The following is a 20,922-nucleotide window of genomic DNA, read 5'->3' on the forward strand; positions in this document are numbered from 1 at the left end:
ACTCTTCAGCCAATGCAGTGAGCCTCAGTGCTTTGATTTGGAAGCCTTAGAAATACCTGGGAGTTATTTGAATGTGACAGTATCAGAACTACAAAAGATAAGCAGGAAGCATTTCACAGCCCGTCAGCAAACTGTAGGATTTGAGAGCAGACACCCAGGGTTGTATCAAATTCCCTCCACGTTCATGTTTTGAATAACCAAGCACGTTAGCCGGGTTTTTGCTCAGCACTTCCCTGTATCGATAAAAAGGAGCATTCACAAAGAATCAATATCTAAAGCTCATCAGGCAACCGCAATTACTTTTATGATGGCCTCAATGCCGAGCTTTAACAAAGAAAACCTCGCTTCTATACTCTGAAAGGCACCGATAGATGCTGGCAACCACATTGATAGCACTCTTTTCTCAAGAAGTATAATAAGCTCTTGGGTCACCTTCAAAATATGGTTACGTTCTTTCCCTGGAGTAGAGTTACCGTGAGGTATCAAGTGACTGAAAAAGCGAGGAGAGGGAATAAAATGATTGCTCAGCAGGAAAAACGTGATGGTGGTGTTCCAGCCTGCCTCTCCGCCAGAGCAAGGTCATGGAGCTTCAGCGTGAGCCCAAGTGGGTCTTCAGCAGCAGACACCCTGAGTGCGATCCTGGCACAAGTGGTGTTTGTGTGACAGCTGCATATATGGGCTCCAGCTCCAGCCTCAGTCCTGCTCTGCAGAGGAAGGTGTGTCCCACAATTTCCCACTGAGTCATGAGGTCAAGGAAGAATTCCTCTGATGTCTTTAAATAGTCTTGGCTCCAGCAAGCAAACGTGGGTGTGGTTACTGAGTGTGCCTGTGTGTGCCTGGCGGGGATAAGCAGGTCTCCGGTTGCCGCTGGAGGGGCACGTGGAGGGGACTGCAGTTGCCTCCCAGTGACACTGGTAAGATCTGTTTGCAGTGGTTCAACACAAGAGCTCATGCACTAAGGTGCTCATGGAACGATGGTGTCTGATGGTAAAGGCAGGAATTGGCTGCCTTCTTTGCTGGATGGGAAATTGATGTTGGGGTCTGTTGGAAAAATCACTTGTCCTGTGAATAAGTTACATGGACCACCCCCCCTAGCCTTGAGCAGCTCTTAGAAGATGTAAGACGGCAGTCCCCCATACTAAAGCTGCCTAAGTCTGAACCTGAGAATGAGCCACCCACCGCCCCAGGCTTTGTTGCCCTTCCCCACATGGGGTGAAGGCAGAAGGGGGAATTAGGGTGAGATGACTGCTAGAATGGGGGTTTGACTGATTCATCCCGATCGTGTCCTTTGGTTTCTGAAACCCGGGGCTCAGTCTGCTCTACGTCATCTAGTGTGTTATCTTTGCTTCAGTCCTTTGCTTTAATTTCTCTTTCATGGGGATCACAACTTGCTACATTGTGGAAACCCGGGTGGGTCTGTCTCTTTCACCAGACTTTGAGCTCCTTGGTAGAAGGAGCTGAGCGTCATTCCTCTCGAGGTCCTTGCCCAGGGAAGGTGCTAATAAATATAAATTTAACTGAATTAAACTAAGCGTAGTAAGAAGTTAGATAAATCCTAGCAGCAACCCCCATTCCTGTCTTGCTATTGTTTGCTGTGTCCTGTAGACAAACGTGCCAAGAAACCCGAATGCTTGGACTTCCCCTGATCTGAAGGTACTGTAGGTTCACTGCCACTTTTTCATTCTAATTCTTGAACTGTCACCACATAGTGATGTCTCAGGGGCTCTTGGCTGCCGTGACAACAGCGAGGTTCAGTGACTCTCGTGGCAGGAGCTCTGTAATTCCTCATCCTGATTCTGCGTTTAACTGACAGCTGTGTACTCTTAGAATTAAAAACAAAACAAACCGTATTTTTACAGATCCTTTTGTCTGAAGAGTTTTGCATGTTGCTCAACTCATTTTTAAATGTCCATATGGGAAAGCCAAGTGGCAAATATCACCCTTCTCTGAATGTGAAAAAGGTAATGACTTTTTTGGGTGGCCTGTCTTTGCCTTACCTCCTCTTTCCTGCCTTTTGGCCATTTTTTCCCCTATTATTAGCTTATCTCTGAGAAGGCAAATGTAGTAAGGGAGGAATAATGAAATTATTAAAGGATAATGTAACCACTGGCAAGCGTCTCTAGAAAAGCTCAAGGATGTGACCGCGAGTGCAAGACGAGGATTGGGAAAGAAGGTGGACACTGAATGTTAGCTTTGGTTTGTATTTATTCTCTGAAAGCCATCACGCTGTACCCCCGTCACTCACCACCAGACGTCAGCATGAGCGCCTGGATTGTTACCCAACAGTCATTCTGGAGGCAAAGTTCCTGTGGTTGTTTCCCCCCGGACTCGTGGGGAAGCTCTGGCTGATTTGGTCATTGCCGGGAGGGCAGGGCCCCAGCTTGCTCTTTGGTCCCAAGTGATGATTGATGGCGGCTGAGGTGGCAGCATGTCTTGCCATTGCTACCCAGCTGCACGTGGCCAATTCAGGGGCTGAAACCAGATGGTGTCAATGCCTCCTATATCGTACCTGGCCCACTGCACGTACTTAGCAAATATTTCACTTTTGATTGACTTTGAATCAGACCAGCTGTTCTCCCTTCCAAAGGCTGAATCCCACCGCTCCCCAGAAGAATCAGAATTATTCCTCTTTGGGGAAAACCCAAGTCCTCTTTCAATTAATGTTTAGAAGGAGATGAACATAGTATTATGCGGGTTATTAAGAACATACAGAGCTAAAAGCAAACACCTCCTTAGAAAGGGCGTTCAGTGTGATTTAGCAAAGAATAGCACAAGCATCGACCCACAGAAACAGGAAGAGGAGAAGGTTTAGACCAGGAAATTACCCGACTGAGTCTGTCTGTGTCTCCGGCGCCCACGTCAGGTGTGTTTTTTGTCCTTCAGGTAACTAAAGAGCATCTCCAGACCCCCCTCCAGCAGCTCGGGCAGAGGTTTGGATAAAGGGTTGTGGGAAATGTGAAGCCCTTTATCCATAGGGTTCCAAGCGATCCTGGCCAGTCTGCACAGCAGGTAGAGTTCCTCGGGGAGGGTCTGGATGTCATTGTTGTTCAAGTTCAGCAGCTCCAGCCTCGTGAGCAGGCAGAGGGAGCGGGGGAAGGTGTGGATATTGTTACTCTCGGCAATGAAGATCTGCAGGCTGGCCAGGCACTGGATGCTCTCGGCGATGTTCTCCAGGCGGTTGGAGCCCACGTGCAGGAAGTCGAGCTCCCTGAGCGAGAACACGCAGACGGGGATGTGGGCAAAGCGGTTGTGGCTGAGGTTCAGCTTGCGCAGCCGGGAGAGGTCGGCGAGGCTGGCGGGGAGCTGGGACAGGAAGTTGTGCGACAGGCTCAGGACCTCCAGGTTCCGGCAGGCGCTCAGCTCTGCTGGCAGCTCCGTCAGGCAGTTCATGTGCACAAACAGGACCTTGAGGCTCTGGAGGAGGCTGACCTCCCGGGGCAGGGTCTTCAGGCGGTTCCCGCACAAGTTCAAGACCACCAGCCTTGTCAGCTTCCCCACCTCGGGCGGGAGGACCCGGAGCTGGTTGTGGGACAGGTTGAGCTTCTGCACCTCTGACAGGCTCCACAGGAAGTCGGGAGCATCCGTCATGCCCTTGGTGACCAGGCTGAAACTGACGTGCCGCAGGCCGCGCTTCAGCAGACACCGCGGGTCCCTCCCCGAGAGCAGAGCATCGTCCCACGGGGAGAACTTCTGCCTCCCCCGCAGGACCCCCCGCCCCGGGGGGCCCTTGTCCTTGCAGCGGGCAACAGACTGCCTGGCCCCCATTTACCTGCTTTCCTCGTGCTCCTCTGTCGCCGCAGGTGGGGCTGGGCTCCCGGCCCACTGCTGAAGCCCGGCAGGGAGCCGATCGGGTGATGGGAGCTGCGGCTGGTGGTGCTGCAGGTGGAGTAGGACTTGGGGGGAGGTCCCAGATCCCCGGCTCTCAGGGTCCCAGATGCCTGGTCCTCGGGGTCCCAGATGTCTAGCCGCGCCGCCGAGAGCCGCCCGTCTTCCAGGCTGGGTTGAAGTGGCTTCTCTGGGAGCAGCCGGACTGTAATGATACCCTTGTCCCTGAGGCTGCAGAACTGAACCTCTCGAGTCCCTCTCAACACCACGGGGCAGCTGTCACTGTCATTCTGCCCACACTTTATTGGCCTGGTGTGTGCAAACAGGTCAAGGGGAGGCCGTGTCTGACTTTCCTGTCTACGCTTTTCTGGGTGTCACAGCTGAGCAGGGCGATTAACCAGCCCATCTCCGAAAAGAAGCCAAGGGGAAAAATAAAGCCAGGGTGTCTGCAGGTCTCAGGCTTATCCGGACCGCGGAGCGGAGCTGGGCTGAATGTGAGTCACAGAGTCACGTTCCCAAAGTTAAGGATCGGCAGACGTAACATACACACTGATTCAAACCGCGGTGAGTCATGTCGTTGTGAAAAAGTAACAGAAGGAGCCCGGACACCTGGAATCCTCCAGAACAGGGTTTTACACAGTACTGGTCAGAGGTGACTCCTTGAAGAGAGGGTGAAGGGGTCTTGACCGCACTCCCATTTTCTTCCAGAGAAGCTCTGGGGTCCTCTGTTCTGCAGAGAGCTGCTGGGTTTGGTTGGGTACTCTGTAAATGTTTGGACAGCCCTTGACTGGCCACTTAGTAAGGAAAGCACGGTGCCTATTGTCCTGGAAAGTAGTCTGAAGAGGCCTCCCTGGGTACACACCTCTCTCCATCTCTCTCTCTCCATCTCTCTCACTGAACAAGTTAACTTATACCCTAGGTAGGTAGAGTCAGTTGTTGGTGTCATGGGCTGAACTGTGCCCCCACTCCCAAATTTCCAACCATGAAATCCTAACTTCCAGTAACTCAGAATGTGACCGTGTTTGGAGACAAGGCCACATGAGGACACAAGAAGAGGACAGCCGTCTGCAAGCCAAGGAGAGAGGCATCAGAAGCAACCTACCTGCCAACACCTTCTCTTAGATTTGCAGCGTCCGGAATTGTGGAAAATAAATTTCTGCTGTTTAAGCTCCGCCCCCCACCCCGCCCGGCCAAGTCTATGGAGCTTTGTGTGACAGCCCTGGCAAACTCACCCAGCTGGGGCACAGGCGGACACATCTGCATAGGTGAAAAAATCCTAAAAATAAGTTGTGGTTAAGGGGAGAAGAGATATCGAGGTTGATGGCCCAGGCTCTGAGAAAAGGGCATATGGGCTTTGCGAGGGCTGGCTTGGCCCGCAGGCCTGCGGCTTTTGCTGGCACGGCCCTGGCATAGCAGTTGGGCCTCCTGGACAGCAGTGCTGGTCCTGTGACTGTGGTCATCACCAAGCCAGGACCTTGAGCTGGGCTCTGGCTGGGTGCCGCCCCGGGGAAGCTGCAGGCCCATCCACTGTGGCGGGGCAGCAGGAGGTGTAAGACAATGCCAGGCCATTTCTGCCCCACTTGGCATTTGAGAGCGCTCTGACCCCTTTCAACTGAGTAAGCCCCAGGCATTCCTGGACAAAGGTGGACACTCTAGACTTTTTTTATGGTATACTTGAGTATACCATAGGTATTAATTGGGGACGGTGGTGGGGGAGTAACGTGACTAAATTTGTGCCCTAGGTTTTTGGAGCAGATCACACCTTATATATGTAAATTTCATGTGACAATAGAATTCTGCTGCTTGCATGAGCCTGAGAAATTATGCTAGAATATCTGAAATGTGGGGACCAGCAGGAGCTGGGATGGTTTGAGAAAGAGTCATGGCTTTCTTCCTTGTGACAATTCTCTCTCTTTCCCCTTAATACATTCTTTCCAGTAAATACTTTTTGAGCACTTGTCAATAGCCAATATTGATCGAATATTTACTGTGTGAAATGCACTGCACTAGGCACTTTACATAGAAGATGAATATTAAAATTATCTCCATTTTAATATGAGGAAAAGGAAGCCAGAGAGAGGTCAAGTTACTAATGCAAGATCAAGTCACTTGCCCAAGTTCAAGTATCTACTCAATGGCAGGACCAGAATTCAAACCCAGTTAGTCTGACTCAACAGCCCCAGCTGAAACCATAAGAAAACTCTGGGCTTAAACATATACAGAGCTGGAATAACTGTGGCTAGGATATGGTTTTCTGTTTTCAAGTTTCTATGGAGTAGGTCTGGAGAGAATATAGGTAAAGAAATGACTATGTAACCACATAATAGAAATAACTACATAATTAGGCATTAACCCTACTTTCTCTCCCCCAACACAACTAGGAGAAGCCAAAGTTAAAATGCCATTCCTGAAGACTTTGGCATAATGGATTTAATCCCCTCCCCAAAATAGTTCAGTTCTTTAGCGAGATTCTCATATATCAAATGGACGAGTTGTGTGGATAGCTGACTGTTTCTTCTAAGTTTTTGAAACATGGATGATACCTCTTATTAACCATGGTGATCCAGTCCGAGCTCCAGTCAGAGCAGGTTCACGGAGGGGATGGCCATAGTCTCTGGGTTGTGTCCTCGTCTATGATGTGGGCCACTTGTGGGCGGTGATTTCCCGGAGCCCCTTCCTACCCTGCGAGTCAAGATTCTCACTACAAGTGAGACCATTGTAGGGAAATGCAAGTCAGACTTAACGCTTTCTGGTGAAAGCAGGCAAAATCCAAGGCAGCTTTTATTTTCTTCGCATTAAGTTTGGTCTCTGGGGAATAAACAGTAACAGGAAATGCTGTGGGGCTTTGGGACTTACTATTAAGCCTACACATCCAGTTTTTGCCAAAAGAGACTCTTTGAGGCTGAGTGGATTTCAGTTTGGCATAAGCCTCAGAGGGCAGCATTGTTGACAAGTTTTTGAAATTCCAGGGCATGTAAGTAATTTGACTGTCTTTAAAACCTAAAGAAGTTATAGAATTATAGAAACATATTTAATAAGCCTACCATGTTAACTACATTGTTATATATTCCAAGTGATTCTTGTTCAACATATGAAAATCAACATTTCTTATTTCTTTAACCCTAAGTAAAATACAACTGAAACGAGGAGAGTATAAAATAGTAGGTTATGAAAACATCCAGAGCTTCTCCTGAATTTACACTAATGGAACATCCATTGAAAATCTCTTTAGTGTCACTATGGCTTTTCAGCTTATGTCTACAGATCATGTCTGTTAATTTTGGAAGAAAGAAATGTGCCTGTTTCAAACGTTTGTTAAAATAACCATTTCATTGATTTAAAGTTTTTAAAATAGAAAGTATAGAAAAGTATGGAGACAATCCAGTTAATGTTTTGCATATGTAAATTTCGAGCTTTTTCCTATACATATCTACTTCAATGTATTTTCTTGTACCAAAAAAAATTTCTTTTCATCTGTTTTAGCCCAGGTTTCCTCAATAGCATAGCTGGAGGCAGGAGCTCTGGGGCTAAGTTGGCCACATCTTTGCAGCAAGCCCTGCCTGTTGCTAGGTTTCACAGACATCTGCACGGTGGCTGGACCACCATGGCTCAAACAGTCCCTGCTTAAGCATCTGTAAAATGCATGTAACGGTGAAACCCAAAGTACATAACAAAATGCCTTAATTCATGGTTATTAATGGTACATTGAAGGTTCATGGTGACCTCAGTAAATGATAGTTGCCCCATGAATGGCAGCTATTATACACTCAGACCACCTGTCCCCCCACCCCAGACACCCCTAGATTCATTCACTGAACATCCCCACACGTTTGACGCTTATTTTTCCTTGTTCATGAACTTCACACTCTCGTCAAGGGCAATCAGACCTGTGTCTATGAAGCGTGTCTCACTGATCTTTCACTCACCTTCTGTTTACCGAGTATTTACTTAGTGCCAGGAGCTGTTTTAGACACAGTTATACAGTCTACCTGATATTCAGAAGACTCGTGAGGTAGATATTGTTAACCTTAGGTTAAATATGAGGAAGCTGAGAGTCAGTGGGGTTAACTGACATATAACTAGTTAGTATCAGAGTTCAATCAACACCTGGTCTTCTGATCTAAATCCTGTTCTCTTTCTACCATGTGACTAGCCAGCATCCCTCTGCACAGCTTTTCTTCTTAGTAGAGTGGCTTATTTCTACTCTGATTAGAGCATGCCCCCGCCTGCCAGCTCAGAGCCACTGCAGTGAGAGACAGCCCAGCCTGGTGGTCAATGTCGTGAGCCCTGGTTGCCAGGGCTGAGCATCTTGGGTTGTCATCCTAGATTTATTACTGAAAGGCCATGTGAACCGGGGCAAGGTACTTCGCTTGTATGTATTTCCATTTCTTCATATGTCGAGTGGAGATAATCACAGTATTTTATAAGGGTGCTGTGAGAATTAAATGGCTTAATACACATAAAACACATAGGACCCATCTCCGTAGATAGCCCATGAATGGATACTAGACAGAGCACAGGAAAGACGGCCAATTCCACGGCTGCCCCGGGGCTCGAGTGACAGGAACTTCATCCGTGCAGGGCGAGCCTCGTCCTTTCCTCTCCTGGACCTTCCTCTTAGCCAAGCTGTGCTGACAATCAGCTCTTTCCAGGGCACAGCATGCTCTCCTGGTGAGCAGGGGGGTCCTGGGGTAGATCCAAGCGCAACTGCTTTCCCTCAAAGTCCAGCTCCTCTTCCAAACTCACTTATCCGCAGGTTTGTTCAGTCTCAGTCTGTTCCTTTAGCTCAGTTAGATTTCAGGCGCCTTATCTCCCCAGATCCCTGAAACAATTCTGAGGACACAGTAGGTGCTCAATAAATGCTCACTGAAACGAACAAACATCTGGGTGCTGATGGAAATCTGATGTGAGAAAAAAAAACAACAGAGAAGGCACCTGACTTTCTTGTTTGTTTATTTGTGTGTTGTTTTTATTGATTGATTGATGTATAGTTGATGTACAGTATTATGTAAGTTACAGGTGTATGACATAGTGATTCATAATTTTAAAATGTTATACTCCACTTATAGTTGTTATAAAATACTGGCTATATTCCCCATGTTGTACAATATATCCCTGTAGCTTATTTTATTTTATTTTTACTTTTTTAAAAAATTTATTTATTTAATTTTTTAAATTTATTTTTGGCTGTGTTGGGTCTTCGTTGCTGTGCGCAGGCTTTCTCTAGCTGTGGCGAGCAGGGGATACTCTTCGTTGCATTGCGCAGGCTTCTCATTGCAGTGGCTTCTATTGTTGCGGAGCACAGGTTCTAGGTGCACGGGCTCAGTAGTTGTGGCTTGCGGGCTCAGTAGTTGTGGCTCGCCGGCTCTAGAGCATAGGCTCAGTAGTTGTGGCTCACGGGCTTAGTTGCTCCACAGCATGTGGGATCTTCCCAGACCAGGAATTGAACCCGTGTCCCCTGCATTGGCAGGCAGATTCTTAACCACTGCACCACCAGGGAAGCCCTGTAGCTTATTTTATATGTAATAGTTTGTACCTCTTACTCCCCTCCCCCTACATTGCCCCTCCCCCCTTTCCTCTCCCCACGGGTAACCACAGTTTGTTCTCTGTATCTGTGAGTCTGTTTCTTTTTTGTTATACTCCCTGGTTTGTTGTAATTTTTAAAATTTCGCATAGAAGTGATATCATCCAGTATTTGTCTTCCCGTCTGACTTATTTCACTTAGCATAATGCCCTCCAAGGCCATCCATGTTGCTGCAAATGGCAAACTTTCGTTCTTTTTTATGGCTGAGTAGTATTATCCCGTTTGCCTTTAATCGCTTCTCTGTTACTATATTCTGACATTTGTCTGTTTAATGCACCCCTCCGTTTACCCGCGTCCTGTGTGCATGGGCTCGTCACATAATCCAGAATTGTTTTTATTGGCCTATAATTGACATATAACATTATATTACTTTCAGGTGTACCACATGATTCAACATCTGTACATATTGTGACGTGATCACCATACTGAGTCTCGTTAACACCCGTCACCACACATGGTTACAGAATTTTGTTTTCTTGTGGTGAGAACTTGTAAGATCTACTCTTTTAGCAACTTTCAAACATGCAACACGACATTAACTCTAGTCATCAGGGTGTACATTTTATCCCCAGGACATTTATTTCATCACTGGAGGTTTGTACCTTTTGACCCCCTCCACCCATGTCTCCCACCCTCACCTCTGGCAACCACCACTCTGTTCTCTGTATCTATGAGCTCAGTTTTTTGTGTTTTGCTTTTTCAGAATCCCCGATCTAACCACCATGGCAGCAGCTCCTCGAGCAAAGCTTTGTCCCACAAGCCAAGTCTAGTCCATCTCTCAGAGGAGGCCTCGGCGCCGTCTCAGGAAGGTCCTGGTCCCACCCTCCTGCGAGCTGCAGGGCATCGGGCAGCTGAGGTGCGGCCCCTCCACCTCCCCGTCTGTAGATGGTGATTATGCTTCCTCCTCACTGGCCTGTAGTGAGGATGGATGGGATGACAGTAGCAAAGCGAGTAGCAGGGCACCTGGTGCTACCCTCCCGGAGACCTCTGTGGTCCATCCGCTCTCCCCGGGCCACGGCACAACCGCAGTCTTACGTCCCACCCTTCCCCCCGGACACACCCACACCTGACTAAGGAATTGTTCCAGATAAAAGAAGCCAAAAGAGAAACGACAACTAAATGCAATGAGTGATGCTTGATTGGATCTTGAACCAGAAAAAAATTAATTTTCTCATTTTATTTTAAGGACATTAGTGAGATAATTCTGAAATTTGAATAAGGCCTGTAGATTAGATCGTAGTGTTGCATCAATGCCAATTTTATGCTTTGAAAATCATTTCATGGTTATATAGGAGAATGTCATTTTTAAAAAAGAAATACACACTGAAGTATTTAGGAGCAAAGAAGCATAATGTCTACAACTTACTCTCAAATGGTTAGGAAAATGTGCACATAAGTGTATTTTTAAACTATAGTATATATATAAAACCGAATAATAAAGCCAAAGAAGTAAAATATTATCATTGGGGGATTATGGGCTAAGAATATGTAGGAATTGTTTGTACCATTTTGAAACTTGTCTCTGTCCAAAATTATTTCAAATTAAAGTGTTTAAATTTTTTTTTAAGTAATGGAACATGAAACAAAAATGGTAAAGATGAACAATTAAATAAGTTGCAATTACTCTCTCAGTGTGAAGTAAATTGTAAGAATCATTCAATGGTGGGTTGGCAAGAAGACAAGAAATTGAAGTTTTAAATGGTAGTGGACATTTTTTAATACATAAAATGAACAAAAGAACTGAGGAATTTACCCAAGATGTGTTTAAGCCATAGGAAAGGGAAAGCATAGTTAAAGGCAGCAGTTGGAGAAAATAAAAACATTTCACTTTTGTGCCTGAGCTCAGACTGTTCAATGCACGAGTCTTGCTCTTATGACCTTATATGGAATCTCGGGAGAATCCTGAAAGCAGAGGGGCTGCAGAAAAAAGAGGAGATTGAAACTACTTCTTCACTAGGAGAGGGCGGTGTGCTGGGGGGAAGATGCTGCTCTCAGGAGTCCGGATGCTGGGATTCAAGTTCAGCCCCCGCTTTGCTATCAGCTGTGTAGCTCTGAGACCATCACTCAAGGGCACCAAATCTCAGTTCAACTATCTATAAATCCAGAGGCGGTAAACCAGAGACCGTGGAGTCCTCCCCACTTTAGGAGCTAGGTTTTTGTTAAGCATTTTGTATGTTCATTGTTGATGTTTAGACCTTTCAACTGTTTTGAATTATGAGATTAGAATCAGCAGGGGAAGAACACAGACTTCAGTTTGATGACCTACTTGAGAGAGTCTTTGGTGTCTACTGGTTAAAAATAATTTACTTGGCTCCAAAAAGATAGTTGTGAAACTTTTTGGCAGGATGTTATACGGAAGGACTTGACTGTGGTTAGGCCATTTCAAATGAAGCTTGTTGAAGGTGCTGAAGACAAAATCTTTCTTGAATATTCTTGTAGGAAAAGAGGCTGCTTCTGTGTCAACTTGATTCTGAGTGCAGACGTGCTCCTACAATGACTTTCAAAGAAGCTAACCTTCCCAAATCCCTCCAGCTCTTATTCTCAGTAGTCATCAAGCCCTACGTCCTTTTCATATTTACTCCATGAACTTTCTCTATTTTGTTCTTTCCCTCCTGCTCCCTCCCCACCCCCTGCTTTTCTCCATTTATTTTCTATTCCATTTAGTTTCACTGTCTATTCTACTCTTTGGAAAAACGCCCAGGGCTCAATCTCTTACAGACTTTCAGTAAACAGAAGAGTTTTATTGTGACATCGGGGCTAGTCTAGCTAGTTGATAGAACTGCTGAATCTGTTAGACCTGTAAAATGTCATTCTTGGGATTATGTTCAGCCTTGTAATTAGTTAATAAAAACCATTACACTGTCAGAAGTCTATTCGGCCCTGCGATGACATCTTCAGTTTCCCACCTGCCCTTCCCCATCACCGCCTCCTCCTTCTGGCTGCTGCTCAGGGCAGGGTCCACATCCTGGTGCCGCTGCCCTAGCAGATGCCAAAGTGTCTGATACTCAGCAGTGATGCTGGATGGAATAAGAGACAGAGGACTAGAAACGCTAGGTATGTAGTATAGTAAATACACACAGGCAGATCGGAAAGGGAAGAATTAGAAAAGGTGAAGCAGACTCAATTCCTTTGATGTTGACTACCTAATTTTCCTAATGTACTCCCTGATTTCCTTTCTCCCCTCCCCCTCCCCCTTCCTCCCTCCCCCTTCCTCCCTCCCCCTCCCCCTTCCTCCCTCCCCCTCCCCCTTCCTCCCTCCCCCTCCTCCTTCCTTCTCCTCCTCCTCATTCTTCTTCTTCTTCTCCTTCTTCTTTTCTGGCCTTTGTTAAATCGCATTTCAAATCTTTTCTCTAGGCTTTCTCATATTTCCTTTCTCCTCCGGGCCTTCAGGTGAGCTTGCCCCTCCCAGTCCCACCCGCCCGCAAGGACCTCCTCTCCAACCCCCTCTGTTTGGATAACTGTCACTAACCCTGCAGCTCTCCCTGTGCACAAGGATGTTTGCATTTTCAGTTGGGTTTCCCTGACTTTGTGATCTTTTTAGAGACCCAGCCACCAAGGAAAGGTGATCTGGATTTGAGAAATCACCCACCATGATCCATTCTGGTTTGGATGAAAAGTTGTAATGTTTCATTAGTTTCCCTGACAGCTCTTGATATTTGGTTTTTATTTTATGTCGTTATTTGGTAATGTTATTTTTTAATATTCTTTACTAGCTTAAAAAAAAAACAGTTAAAGGCTTTGGAGGTATGAAACTGTGGTCAGAAGTCAGTATTTTTAAAAATTATGAAATGGAAATGAGGAAGAGACAAATAAACAGTGGCAGATGGTGAAAGGCTAGAAATGAGAATGATGGAGAAAAGGACAAAGCAGTCCTAACCAAGGAAAAGAAGGATCTATGCATATTCAGTAACTTAATTCAGGTGAATTCACTGGAGTGTCGGCTGTGAATGAAACAATGGAAGCTAGACGTCCTCAGACAAACATCACTAACCATCAGGGAAATGCAAATCAAAACTCACATCTGTTAGAGTGGCTGTTATCAACAAGACAAGAAATGACATGTTGGCCAGGGTGTGGAGGAAAGAGAACCCATGTGTACTGCTGGTGGGAATGTAAACTGGTGCAGCCACTATGGAAAACAGTTTGGAGGTTCCTCAAAAAAATTAAAAATAGAACTACCCAGCAGTTCTACTTCTGGGTATTTATCCAAAGAAAAATGGAAACAGGATCTTAAACAGTTATCTGCACTCCCATGTTCATTGCAGCATTTTTCACAATAGCCAAAATATGGAAATAATCTAAATGTCTGTCAATGAATAAATGGATAAAGAAGATGTAGTATGTATTCATACAATGGAATATTATTCAGCCATTAGAAAGAAAGGCATCCTGCTGTTTGTGAAAACATAGATATGCTTGAGGACACGCTAAGTGAAATAAGTCAGAGAAAGACAAATACTGTATGATATCACCTATATGAGGGACCTAAAAAAGCCAAACGAAAGATTTAGAACCCTTCCTAGTCAACTCCTATGGAGAATGTGATGAGAATATCAGCTCTTTTTGTCATGTTTCTATTTGGGAAGAGTTAACATGTGAACAGCTTGGAAGTTCAGAAAATAGCTTGAAGTGGTCCTCTGTTTTCATCCCCACCCATTAAGTCTACTTTTGTGTCAAGGTCCAACTCCACTCCCTCCTTCTCTTTAACACCTTCTCTGGTCCTTCCATCTCCTAGCCACCTGTCCTCATACTTTGAACTCTGATGGAAAGTGATGGAGCAGATTTTCTCCACCAGAATCCCCTTTGCGAAAATCACTTGAAAATCTTCTTGGATTAAAAGTGAGATTGAAAAGAATGAATCAGTAACAAGAGATGGCCACCAGCTGCCTTCTAAAGAGGATGGAGCTGCTACCTGGACAGCACATAGTTCTGCTGAAGAACGGTGACTAGTTCGGGGATGCAAGTTTGGAGGGCAGTTGCCAGTACAGAGCAGAAGTTCTTTCCATGACAGAAAGGAAAGGCATTTGAGGGGAAAGATGCCAGAGAGGCTGATATAGGGTAATGGGAAGAAGAGAGGCCACGCTGCAGCCTGCTGTCTGGCTGAGAAATCACTTTGGAGAACATCAATGTCAATGTCAAGGTAGGACATTTGAGTTCTTTGCTGAGGAGCACGTGATCTAACCCCCCTCCCACACCCCCATCCCCCAATGTTCACTAAAGCTGACAGTGCTCACGAGGGCTTTCACCTAAACTCGCAGAGCTGAGGTGAGCGTCCGGGCTGGTTCCAGGGATGGAGATGCTGTGTACAGACAGACTGGCAGGTGAGGGGTACCATCTGGAGGAACCGCTGCTCTGCACCCCACCTGTCACCTAAAGCCACATATTCAGGTCTCAGCCTCACAGAAGAGCCAGGCAAGGTACATAAACACAAGGAACACAATCAAAGATTGCATCCTAACTGTAGCCCTGTGTGAAGAGATGGGGGGAGGGAGGAGTTTGCTTCTTGGTACCTTGGTCCGTGCACTTAGTAGGTTCTCACTTGTCTCTACTCCTTCTGAACATCTTCCTAGGCTTCTCTTTCATGTGGGAGGGCACAGTTGAGCATCATGACTACCCCCACCAGGAAGATATAGCCCTTTATTTGGCTAAGCTTCTATTAAGGAGAAGTTACTATATGATTCTATGGGCAGCTCAAAAAATAAGTAAAAGTTTAAAAATCAGCTCATGTCAGATTTGGAGCCCGCAGAGACCGCCAGTGTCCCAGTAAAAGTTGGTAGCACCCTCTCATGAAACTTTTATTAGGATTGTGGTTTTGCAAGTGACAAATCAATTAGTAATGTTTCTTCTGGTAGATGGAGAAGCACAGCTGAGCCTCACACCCATCACGGGCTGACATTTCCTTGAACCTCCCAGATTCAGCCTTCCAGTGTGTTGCAAACGTTATGACACAAATGTAGCAGAACGGAATGCTCCCGCAAGGGCACCAGCCGCTCTAACAAGGCCAGCACAGCTGCCCGAATGCCCAACATAAATAAAACATCAGCAACTACAGGACAAACAGAACGCATAAATGAACTGAGATGCAGACAAGAGCCAGGTTTTGTAAGATCATCCCTTAGTGGATGCGGCTAATGGCTTCCTCGTTTCTTCTCAGATCAGGGCTGAATGGTTGAGTAGGAAGCCTTAGGAAGCCCCTAGCAACCAGGGAAGGATGCTTGCAGAACTTCTAAGTGGCAAACACAGGCCGTCTTGCTGGGGAAATAGTTTTCTAGGAGGCTTAGGAAATGAATGGAGGGAGAAGCAGAGGAAAAAAAGAAATGGGTAGGGGTATTCTCTGTTTCAAAGAGTAATCCTGAAGTCTCAGAAAACCTGTTTCCTAACTGCATTCAACTCTAAATCCATAGGGGACTATGGCTTATGCCAACGTCTAATACCTGCTTGACACCAAGCATGATGCTTCACAGGTAGGAGGAACCCAGTGAAGGTATTGAACTAGTTTTATCTTTAACTTGATTAATTCTCTGTTCCTTCTTTCCTCCAAGCCCTGGATTCTCATTTGACATGACTTTGGTTTCATGAAATCCTAACATCTGATTAGAAGTGGAACGGCAAGCAGAAAAGACAGAATCATGTAAATCGAAATTAGTGTAAATAGTAAATTTGAGACTTTCACTTCCAGTCAAGATGGGATGTCTAAAAAAGAGGATAAAATCCATGAAACAATGATTTTTAGACATTGGACAAAAGCAAAGGACAGAGATTCCTGAGATAGGAGAAACAAACAAGGTGAGTCCCACCATCGCCTGGAGGAGAGGGCAACCAGGAAGAGCTGGGCAGCCTCCCCGAGTTCAGGAGAAGATGTTGGGAGGAAGAGGAGGTCAAAGGGCTGGAGTTTTCAGGGCAGAGAACCAGAGAGGCAAGAGCTCCATAGAGAGAGCTCTAGAAATCTGCAAACGGCCCCTTCCCCTCTGTCTGCAGAGTGCCAATCAGCATAGGCACGTCATGAAACGATCCGAGGCCAGGAAAAGAACCACCGGAAAGGATTACAGAGAACAGCTGCTTCAACTCACACAGGACCAGCCATCGTTTTTGCTCCAGAGTGGAACCCTTGCCATTTATACACATCAGCTGGGGGAGGGGGGTGGGGGAGGGATGGATTGGGAATTTGAGATTAGCAGATGCAAACTATTATATGTAGAATGGGTAAACAACAAGGTCTTACTGTACAACACAGGGAACTATATTCAATATCCTGTGATAAACCATAATGGAAAAGAATATGAAAAAGAATATATATATATATAATTATATATATATAATTATATATATATATACATATATAATTGAATCACTTTGCTGTACAGCAGAAATTAACCCAACATTGTAAATCAACTATACTTCAACAACATAAATTTTAAAAATATATACTACATCAGTTAAAGGACTCATGTAGTATTGCCTCAGTAGTGGAAAAACTTCAAAAGCAGATGTGCTTGTACCCAGTCAACAAACCTACAAGCAAGTCACAAAAGGATAGAATCCTTTTCAAGGAAATGAATGGCATTCCAGAACAAAGCTCAAAAATATTTATAGTAACACAAAATATCCAGGCTCTAACAAGGTAAAAATCACAACTTTATTGTTATCCAATCAGAAAATGCTAGGTAGGCAAAGAAGTAAGAAAATATGACTCAGCTGCACACTGGAGGAGACCCCTTTGCAGATCTAACACTTAAGGAAGAAATAATACCAATTCTATACAAACTCCTCAATGAAATTGCAGAGGAGGGAATACTTAACAACTCATTCTATGAGGCCAGCATTACTCAGATACCAAAACCAGACAAAAGTATTACAGGAAAGAAAACTACAGACCGATAACCCTCAAGAACATAGATGCAAAAATCCTTAACAAAACTGTAGCAAATTTAATCAAGCAATATATTAAAAGGATAATATATCATGTCCAAGTGGGGTTTATTCTAGAAATGCAAGGTCGATTTAACATTTGAAAATCAATCAATATAGTTCACATATTAACAAGCTAAAAAAGAAAACTACATGATCATCTCAATAAATGCAGAAAAATCATTTGACAAAGTTCAACATCCGTTCCTGATTTAAAAAAAAAAAACAAAAAAACTGTCTACAAAGTAATAGAAGGAAACTTCCTTGACCTGATAAAGAGCATCTAGAAAACACCTACAGATAACATCACACTCAATGGCTAAAGATTAAAGTCTTTCCCCCTAAGATCAGAAACAAGGAAAAGATACCCACTTCATCACTTCTATTCAACATTTACTAAAGGTCCTTGCCAATGCAATAAGAGAGGGAAAAGGAAGAAAAGTCTTCTAGATCAGAAAGGAAGAACGAAAGCAGAGAGGAGCAAAAATTACCAAGGGGTATGAAGAAATTTTCAAGTTGTATCAAAGGGCAGATTCCTTGCTAAATAGGGATGTCTGAGAATGGAACAGTGTTGGCCTTCCAATCAGAGTCTTTCTAGGAAATGAAGAAAAGTGGGTAAAGCATCACTAACAATCAGTGCTTTTATTTTCAATTACCTACCCCAAACTTGTCTATTCAATTTGAGAACTAGACAGAATATTCATCCCTTTTATGTGTTTTCAGTTGTATTCCCGTCTGCAGTGATGACTCTCTTCTCTGTCTGCTCCATGTGACTCCAGGACCTCTCCTCACCAGCCTACCTAGAATCAGCCACCCCATTGCAGGCACTCTTCCTCTAAGCCTCATTTCCAGGACCATCCCTTTTACAAATCTTCTCTGGCCACTTAATGAGCCCCATTTTGCTCTCTGCCCTCTCCTATCACTTTATATTTGATGTGCAAATTCCTAGTGGCTTTTCCGTTCCTACCTTGAACTTTAATTGTTCAAGGACATGTGTATTTCCTTTACTGCAGAGAAAGCACCTTGAAGGCAGTATTGCATTTCACTCAACTTTCTAATCACATGAACCTCTCTCCTGGCTAATTCATAGCACTGAGCAGATACCAAGATGTGTAAGAGAAAAGAATAGGGATACAACGCACAACTGTGTGCCCACAGCTTAGATTAAGAAATGACTAATTACCACGACCTTGGGAATCCCACCCGTGTCTCTTACCAACTCCATGGTTGACATATTATTTAACTTAACCAGGTTTAAAGCCAAGCAATAGCTCCATAGTTTTGCTAAATGATACGAGGAACTTGGAACACCATAACTTTGATTACTCCTTTTTTTGTAGTGCCTTTTTCTGTCTTGTTTTTATTTCATCCGACAGGGTTGATTGATATTATTTTATACAGCCAGTGTTTGCATAAATGTATCCTTTCTCAGTGTTCCCTCTTACATCTCAGATCTATATTTGGGGTCCTTTTCCTTTTCATGAAACACTTCCTTCAGAATTTCATTAACAAAAGCTATTGGCTTTTTTATTTTTTTACATTTTTTTTGTTTTATTTATTTTATTATTTTATTTTTTTATTTTTGGCTGTGTTGGGTCTTCGTTGCTGTGCGCAGGCTTTTCATTGCAGTGGCTTCTCTTGTTGCGGGCTCTAGGCGTGCGGGCTTCAGTAGTTGTGGCACGTGGGCTCAGTAGTTGTGGCGCACGGGCTCAGTTGCCCTGTAGCATGTGGGATCCTCCCAGACCAGGGCTCAAACCCCTGTCCCCTGCATTGGCAGGCAGATTCTTTACCACTGTGCTACCAGGGAAGCCCTATTGGCTTTTTTATTGATCTGAAAATTATTTAAGTTGACATCTATTTTCTCTAAGTGCACTAAAAATAGAGTTTCACTCTCCTGGGCCTCCCACAGTTGCCTGTGAAAAATCAGATCTCAGAATAAATCTCATGCCATTGTTGATAATACGTGTTTTCTCTCTAGCTTTTGAGAAGATCGCTTTGTCTCATTGGGATGCAACTAAATGTGGATTTCTTTTCTCTTTAATTGTGTTTGGAAATTGTTGGGTTTAAACTTTGAATTGAAATTTTTTATTAGTTCTGAAAAATCCACCACAATTATCTCTTCAAATGTTCCCTTTGACCCATTCCTATGGTAGTAGAGCCTTCATATATATATATATATACATATATATATATATATACATCCGAATCACTTTGCTATTCACCTGACACTAACATGACATTATAAATCAACTACACATCAATTAAAAAAACCAAGGGGGTCTCCTATTAGATTCTCTTTCTTGGACCAGCCATGAAAGCCAAAGACCAAGGCGCCAGGTTTGGCAAATGAACCCAGGGCTAAAACCTGCTTGCAATGTACTTTCTATTTCACGTTCCACTTTCACTTAGTTTTTGGCCTTAATTTCTTTTCTTTTAAGACTTGTTTTTCTCTTTTTTTAATATATATATATATATTTTTAATATATATATTCTTTTCCCTTATAGGTTATTACAACATATTGAGTAGAGTTCCATGTGCTATACAGCATGTCTTTGTTGTTTATATGTTTTATATATAGTAGTGTGTTTATGTTAATCCCAAAGTTCTAATTTATCCCTCCCCCCCTTCCCCTTTGGTAACCATAAGTTTGTTTTCTATGTCTGTGAGTCAATTTCTGTTTTGTAAATAAGTTCATTTGCATCATTTTTTTAAGATTCTTATTAGTTTGTCAATACATTTAATTATTTTGTAGCCCAGCAGACTTAGTTTATGTAAGTGGAAGATTGGTCAGGGTCTCTCGCACCCGAGTGTTGGAATCACAAGACTTCTACTGTCTTTTCATTGTTATCTCAACAATGATTATATTGTGTCAACATAGTCTCATTCACAATGATTGAAAAGATGCTACTTTGGGAAAATATGCTTCCTTTTCTTGTCCCCATAGCTAAGTTTTTGAGAGCGAATATTGTAGAGAGAGGGGAGAAAAAACAACAAACAGAATCAAAGAGCCAAAGTCACCAGGGAGACACAAAGGATTAAAAGCAGGCAAGTGGGAGACAGGATATTAACTCCTGAGCTGGAAACAGCAAGCTCTCCTCACTTCCAGGGATTTCCGTGGTCAGGACAGGTGCATCTGAAGAGGCTTAGGAGGATAGAGAGACCCAAATAACCACTGCTGCACATTAGTGGGGATCCAAATTTAGATCCCATTCCAGACATTATATCCATTTAGATGGGGTTTTTATGACCCATCACATTCTGTTAATGAAAACCAATTGCTTTGAAACTCATTTTTCTAGGTCTCTATGTCAGAAACTCTATGCCTAACCATGGATTATTCGATTTTTTAAAAATTGGAGTATAGTTGCTTTACAATGTTGTGTTAGTTTCTGCTGTACAACGAAGCGAATCAGCCATATGTATACATATATCTCCTCCCTCTTGGGCCTCCCTTCCACCCCATCCCCCCATCCCACCCATCTAGGTCACCACATACATTTCTGCCTGAAAAATCCAAACAACTTTGAACTTTTCACTTCCTGGTTCAAAGCTTGAACTTCTCTTTGTTCTTTTCACTGAATGCCTCAAAATGGTGGGTTAATAT

At 44.1% G+C, this 20,922-nt stretch overlaps 1 protein-coding gene across 1 annotated transcript; it reads right to left on the reverse strand.

Annotated features, from left to right (window-relative positions):
* Positions 1–2,859: 2,859 nt before the first annotated feature.
* Positions 2,860–3,765, reverse strand: LRRC30 (leucine rich repeat containing 30). Its single transcript, XM_068562177.1, has one exon. It carries the CDS (start codon positions 3,763–3,765, stop codon positions 2,860–2,862), a length of 906 nt encoding a protein of 301 aa, XP_068418278.1.
* Positions 3,766–20,922: the final 17,157 nt, after the last annotated feature.

This window comes from Eschrichtius robustus, chromosome 14 (assembly GCF_028021215.1).
Source record: "Eschrichtius robustus isolate mEscRob2 chromosome 14, mEscRob2.pri, whole genome shotgun sequence".
NCBI lineage: Eukaryota > Metazoa > Chordata > Mammalia > Artiodactyla > Eschrichtiidae > Eschrichtius > Eschrichtius robustus.

Bases quoted from the DNA above. Each gene is read 5' to 3' on its own strand.
- LRRC30 (XM_068562177.1), bottom strand. From the start codon at position 3,765: ATGGGGGCCAGGCAGTCTGTTGCCCGCTGCAAGGACAAGGGCCCCCCG.